Here is a 6,935-nt window from a genome sequence, read left to right on the forward strand (position 1 = left end):
TCTTTCTTCATATTTTTAAAACCTCTTTACTCCTTTCCAGTATTTGAGGCGGCTTGTAGAGCAGGGAGCTTAACCCTACTACATGTACGTAAGGGTTTTGCACTCTATTGCCTTAATAGCGGGCTGCCTTTGCAGTGAAGCTAGTCTGCAGCCTGTACAGACCCTGATTGAAATTTGATCAACAAGTGGTTCTCCATGCAAAGACTAGCACATATATGCTTGCTGTTTCAATTCACACAAGGTTTTTATTTTTCACTCATTCATTTCCTTCGTTCTATTGTAAATTCTTTCTTTCTTTCTTTCTTTCTTTCTTTTTCTCTCTCTTTCCTTCCTTCCTTCCTTCCTTCCTTCTTCATTAAAAAAAAACCTCTTTACTCCTTTCCTTTATTTGAGGCGGCTTGTAGAGCAGGGAGCTTAACCCTACTACGTAAGGGTTTTGCACTATATTGCCTCAATAGCGGGCTGCCTTTGCAGTGAAGCTAGTCTGCACAGACCCTGATTGAAATTTGATCAACAAGTGGGTCTCCATGCAAAGACTAGCACATATATGCTTGCTGTTTCAATTTACACAAGGTTTTTATTTTTCACTTATTCATTTCCTTCGTTCTATTGTAAATCCTTTCTTTCTTTCTTCTTTCTTCTTTCTTCTTTCTTCTTTCTTCTTTCTTCTTTCTTCTTTCTTTCTTTCTTTCTTTCTTATTTTATTTCTTTCTTTCTTTCTTTCCCTTTTTCTTTCTTTCTTTCTCTTTTTCTTTCTTCTTTCCCTTCTTTATTTCTTTCTTTCTTTCTTTCCCTTTGTTTTTTCTTTCTTTCTTTCTTCTACTTTCCTTTCTTTCTTTCTTTCTTCCTTCCTTCTCTATATTCTTTCTTTTTTTTCTTTCTTTTTTTTCTTTCCTTTTTCTTTCTTCATATTTTTAAAACCTCTTTACTCCTTTCCAGTATTTGAGGCAGCTTGTAGAGCAGGGAGCTTAACCCTACTACGTAAGGGTTTTGCACTATATTGCCTCAATAGCGGGCTGCCTTTGCAGTGAAGCTAGTCTGCACAGACCCTGATTGAAATTTGATCAACAAGTGGGTCTCCATGCAAAGACTAGCACATATATGCTTGCTGTTTCAATTTACACAAGGTTTTTATTTTTCACTTATTCAATTCCTTCGTTCTATTGTAAATCCTTTCTATCTTTCTTTCTTTCTTTCTTTCTTTCTTTCTTTCTTTCTCTTTCTTTCTTTCTTTCTTTCTTTCTTTCTTTCTTTCTTTCTTTCTTTCTTTCTTTCTTTCCTTCTTCCTTCTTCCTTCCTTCCTTCCTTTCTTTCTTTCTTTTTCCCTTTTTCTTTCTTTCTTTCTATATTTCTTTCTTTCTTCTTTCCCTTCCCCCTTCTTTCTTTCTATCTTTCTTCTTTCCTTCTTTCTTTCTTTCTTTCTTTCTTTCTTTCTTTCTTTCTTTCTTTTTTCTTTCATTCTTTCTTTCTTTCTTCTTTCTTTCTTTCTTTCTTTCTTTCTTTCTTTCTTTCTTTCTTTCTTTCTTTCTTTCTTTCTTCCTTCCTTCCTTCCTTCTCTTCCTTCCTTCCTTCCTTCCTTCCTTCCTTCCTTCCTTCCTTCCTTCCTTCCTTCCTTCCTTCTTCCTTCCTTCCTTCCTTCCTTCCTTCCTTCCTTCCTTCCTTCCTTCCTTCCTTCCTTCTTTCTTTCTTTCTTTCTTTCTTTCTTTCTTTCTTTCTTTCTTTCTTTCTTTCTTTCCTTCTTTCTTTTATTCTTCTCTCTCTCTCTCCTCTTTCTTTTTTTCTTTCTTTCTTTCCTTCTCTATTTTCTTTATTTTTTTCTCTTTCTTTTTCTTTCTTTCCTTTTTCTTTCTTCATTAAAAAAAACCCCTCTTTACTCCTTTCCTGTATTTGAGGCGGCTTGTAGAGCAGGGAGCTTAACCCTACTATGTAAGGGTTTTGCACTCTATTGCCTTAATAGCGGGCTGCCTTTGCAGTGAAGCTAGTCTGCAGCCTGCGCAGACCCTGATTGAAACAAGTGGACCGTCTCCATGCAAATACTAGCACACATATGCTTGCTGGTTCAATTCACACAAGGTATATAGGCTGCACATGTTCAGACCAACTTGAGTGAAGGGTTTTCACAGCAGACTACTGTGAAACAAGGATTGAGGCTAAATTTCCCCTTTGAAGTCATACTTTGATTGAACAGTATCTCCATCCCTCTCTACTGCCATGGATAACATATTAACATTACTCCATGTAGCCAATTCAAAATTCAGGGTTTTTCTTGCCATTGGATGGTAAAGTTACCTGCGTGTATGTATTGTAGTGGGCTAGGTTTCTTATTGGATGTCACTCGTTGATCTGAATTAAATTGATTTGAATTGAATTTATTGGCAACTGCAATGCAAAACTTGTCTTCCACCATGGGTCAAATGTTTAGTGATTTACAAACACAAATGGAATTTGAGCACATAAACAAACCCCATACCACCATGGCTACATAACAACATACATGTATGTATGAAAAACCCAGTTTTGAGGTGAGAATATTGTACACGTTAATCCTGAAATTCATATTTTGAGATTGATAAAAATTAAGAACAAATTCTCTCTCCCCTAATATGCAAATATTGTCTGTGAACTTAAGAGCATAAACACAACTATTTCATGCAGTGTAACAAACCTTGCACAAAATAATAATATGATTTATACATGTACACCTCTCTGTAAGAATGTCAAGTAATCCAGCCCTCTGATTGGTCAAAAGTGAGGTCATGTATATGACCATGCCGGCAAAACAACAAACTAAGGTGGTTACCAAAGGCAACAGGCATAGTTTACAAGTATGCTTGTGGCCTCTAGTATTAACGGACATACATGTAGTTAAAGTTTGCAAAATGATAGTGAATAATTTATTTTTCGTGCCTTCTGACAATGCCCATGGTTCATGATAAATTTCAATGCTGCTTGTGCAGAATGTAAACAGTATTTGAAAGCCTATACCAAACAAATAGTTTTGAAATTATGTAGCCTATTTGTTACTGATTTAGAGAAAAAAAAAGTTTTGACACTGTTCTGAAAAAACCACTTTACGATTGATATAATTTGTACAAAAGCTTTAATATCTCAATTAAGTAAACTTAACATACACTCCATTTTCATTGCCAGTAATCATGTTCCTTTCTCTGATTCTTGCCGCAATCTTGGTGTCATTTTTGATTCCCAAATGTCAATGTGAAATCAGGTCACAGGTATTTGTAAATCTGTCCGCTTTCAATTGCGTAACATTGGTTTCATCCAAAAATATTTAACTCGTTCTGCAACAGAGAAACTTGTGCACTCACTCATCTCCTCATGTCTTGATTTCGGTAATAGTCTTCTCTTTAATATACCTAACTCTAAAATTACCCAACTTCAAAAACTTCAGCAGCTTGCATTGTTTCTCTGTCAAATAAGCACGATCACATCACTCCTGTTCCTAAAGACCTCCATTGGTTGCCTATAGTGGATCGCGTAGTATTCAAAATTCTTCTTTTTGTTTATCATATGATCAATAGATCCTCAGATGATTACAAGTCTCTTATACCACTATCAACCTGCACACACACTGCAATCATCCCAATCTAGTACATATTCCACTATCTAAAAAATCCTGGGGTGATTGGGCCTTTGCTCATGCCGGACTAGCCAGAGCTGAAGAACTCAAACTCTGCAACATCCTTTAAGGGCAACCTAAAATTGCATTGTTTCACCAGCAGGTACTATGGGTTTGAAGACAGACATTTTTCGCATTTGTAATTGATCCTTTCTTGTACTTCTCTAAAGTGTTTTCTTTACTTTCATGTTTGCTCTCTTCTAAGCGCCTTAAGCATTTAATCAAAATGGAAAAGACGCTATATAAGTCATATGTAGTATTGTTATTATTATATATTTTCATGAATTGCTGCTTGTTTTAAATTCACTTTTACCATTTTTTGATGTTCCTATTCATATTATTGCTACATATGTACATCACCAACCATGTCTCTGAATTCCAATATTGTGAAAACAATGTTTATGCAGAGCAAGCCACCATAATGGCTTTTCAAGAACTTTGCAATATCTATTATTCAGAACTCTTTCAAAAGAAATTTATACTGAGGATACGGAAGTGAAGTGTCCTCTGCCTTTGCTATCAGAAACATACTTTTTCGGTTCTTTCATGTAAACCCTGAAATGGTATGTCATTCCGAATGGGTACATTACGACAAGGACAAATAGAATCCCACACATAAAACCAATAACTGCCCTGTTTTGAGTCAGCCAGCCCTCTTGGTAAAGAATGTCAGTTTCCAATGGGACATTGGTTGTTGTAGGCACCCTCGTCATGTTCCCAGGTTTACGTCTTGTTACGTTCTGCGGTGGGAGGTTGGTCGTGGTAGCTTGGACTCTTTGAGGAATGAACCAAGTAAACTGATTACAGTTTCCTGATGTAAAGACAAAGGCACTGTTCTCTGTGCAGCAGCCAATGGAAGTGTCCTCAAGTGACAATCTGTACCTAGCAGCAATGGTCACAGAACCTTTGTCCTGTTGGATACCCTGTATCTTCTCACTCCCTTGGTAACAGCTTATGATCCCATCCCGAGGATACCCTGGTGTAGCATTGCAGGAGATGGTATCATTGAAAACGGCACACTCTAGATCCGATGGTGCGAAGATCACCAACAAGTCAATGTTCTCCTCCATGAAAGAATCTGTTGTAGGATTGATGCGCAGGGAATATGTCCCAGCATCTGTTCTATCTGCATTCTGTATGGTAAGATTGACATTGATAGTGTTCCCGGATGAGGATTCCAGAATGTCCATTCTGCTAAGCTGTTCTTCAGGAAGCGCCCCTTCTACAGGAGAGCCATTGTCAAAGATGGTTACCTCATTGAAGAGGATAGTGTAAACACTGGTTTCATCTATTGACTCCTGAAACACCAAGGTGATAGAGTCATCCTCATAGACCTCAGCAGAGAGGATTGACAGAGAGGCTTGTAGAACAAGCAATATTGCATATAGTACCCTCATGTTGAAATCTTGGTTGCTTAATCTGTTGACCCTTAACAAGTCCTGGAAAGAAAGAAATTATTAAAATCTTGTCATTTAATTATTGTGATTATTATGATATATGAAATATGTACATCTGACTCCATGTATGTGAGACCTTCATAAAATTTTCTGTCTCTGATTTATGCATTGATATTTTTATTTTTTTTGCTATAAAAGAAATAAAATTAATACAAAACTCAAAGGGAAACTTATTTCTCGGGCTTCATTGAATTTGCAGTCAGATTTCTATTTGAATACAACTGGATATTCTCACAAAACTAATTGTATAAATCACTATAGGCCTACAAACAGCATCCTTGCAAATACACTGTAGGCCTATACAAAATATCTTTAAAATCCAGATCTTCAAGAAATTCTGAAAAAATGATTCTCACTAATTAGTACTGGAAGTTTATATGATTTTTGTTTAAAATCTTACCTCTTGTTCACAGAGCACCATGGGTGACTAAAGACACTGGCTAATGCTTTATAGAAGATAAATATCCATTGTATTCTGCTCCTGAAGTATACACATATTCTTGAACTTTGTGTTTGAATGAAACACAATTCTCTTTCTATTAGCGTGAGGAGTCTGAACCCTTGTATTGAACTTTGATATGGCTCTATTTGAGTAGAGAGTATGAAAAATATTGGATTAAATATTCAAAGCAATGATAAAGTTCAGGTTTGAGGGAGGTTTCTCTGTGTACACAAAATGCCCTTGTCTTTTTGTTTGCTTGCAAAGTCTTAGCCAATCAGAGATGAGCATGATATTTTGTGATTTGTTAGCAATGGTTGAAGTAGACAAACTGTAATATGATTTTAACCTTCATGCAATGCATGATAATTTTCTTGTAGAAAAATCCTTATATTTGTTAATCCTCCATGTAAACATATGACACTGTATAATTGACCTGTAGCGCATGATTCCATGTTTGATAATAAGGAGCAATATGTTTGTATTGAATTAAAACAAATGACAAATTATTAAAGAAGACTAAATGTTTCATTGGACCTGCACACTTGATGTACTGCATACTGTAGGGCATTATCTTTATTCAAATAAAGAAGAGATGAGTGAGTGCAGAGCTGATAGTATGCAGACTGGCAGACATGCGATATATGTGTATCTCATGTTTCTTCATGCTCATTATTCAATAATAATAATAATAATAATAAATAAGACTAGTATAGCGCACTTTCCATCTTGATTAGATGCTCAGGTGCCTCAGAGCAGAACAACAACAAAAACAAATTTACATATTGAACAATAAGTCAATGTCTGCCAAAAAGCACTCTTATACAGGTATGTTTTCAGGTTGCCCTTGAAGCTGGAAACTAGAATTTGTAAGAGATTAGATGATGAGGATCATAAGGTTCTTGAGGGTTGGTAGCTATGTATCAAAGACTTGTAACTGGGGGACATTCCATTGACTCTGAAAGATCAAAAGAAGGATTTTAAAGACTATATGTGTTCATTCAGGGCATCCAGTGAAGAGTTTTCAATGATGTGGCTGCACTTGTGAGATAGAGTTACAATACCACAGCTGGGCATTTTCACCACATATGGACACAGAGGCAAAAAAATCAAATTGATATTCATGTCATATGCTTTATGATTTTTAATAATATAAGACCTGAAGTTTCTAGGACAATTTTTTTCTGACTCTGGCAGCCATTTTTAATTTCAAAATGGCCGCCAAAGTATGGATACGAATTAGTGTTGAAAATGGTATGATTGATACATATTTTGTTTTGACAGATTTTTAAAGAACAGGTTTGATCATGACGTTTTCCCCCCGTGATTTAGCTTGCTATTATAACACTTTATAAAATCCAATAGAAAGAATCACCAGTAATTCATTTATCTGATAAAAAAA

The 6,935-nt window shown here is 35.8% G+C and overlaps 1 protein-coding gene across 1 annotated transcript; it reads right to left on the reverse strand.

Annotated features, from left to right (window-relative positions):
* Nucleotides 1-2,348: 2,348 nt before the first annotated feature.
* On the reverse strand, nt 2,349-5,684 carry LOC135159507 (uncharacterized). The gene is made up of 2 exons (XM_064115581.1): nt 5,495-5,684; nt 2,349-5,076 (listed from the first exon to the last, which is right to left on the reverse strand). The coding sequence occupies exons 1-2, from the start codon at nt 5,513-5,515 to the stop codon at nt 4,114-4,116; spliced, it is 984 nt and encodes a 327-aa protein (XP_063971651.1). The 5' UTR covers nt 5,516-5,684; the 3' UTR covers nt 2,349-4,113.
* Between the last annotated feature and the right edge of the window lie 1,251 nt (nt 5,685-6,935).

The sequence above is a fragment of the Lytechinus pictus genome, unplaced genomic scaffold (assembly GCF_037042905.1).
Source record: "Lytechinus pictus isolate F3 Inbred unplaced genomic scaffold, Lp3.0 scaffold_263, whole genome shotgun sequence".
NCBI classification, from domain to species: domain Eukaryota; kingdom Metazoa; phylum Echinodermata; class Echinoidea; order Temnopleuroida; family Toxopneustidae; genus Lytechinus; species Lytechinus pictus.

Coding starts and splice junctions, on each gene's coding strand:
- LOC135159507 (XM_064115581.1), bottom strand. CDS start 5,515: ATGGTGCTCTGTGAACAAGAG. Junction 5,077..5,494: donor TGGTGCTCTGTGAACAAGAG/GTAAGATTTTAA, acceptor CTTTCTTTCCAG/GACTTGTTAAGGGTCAACAG.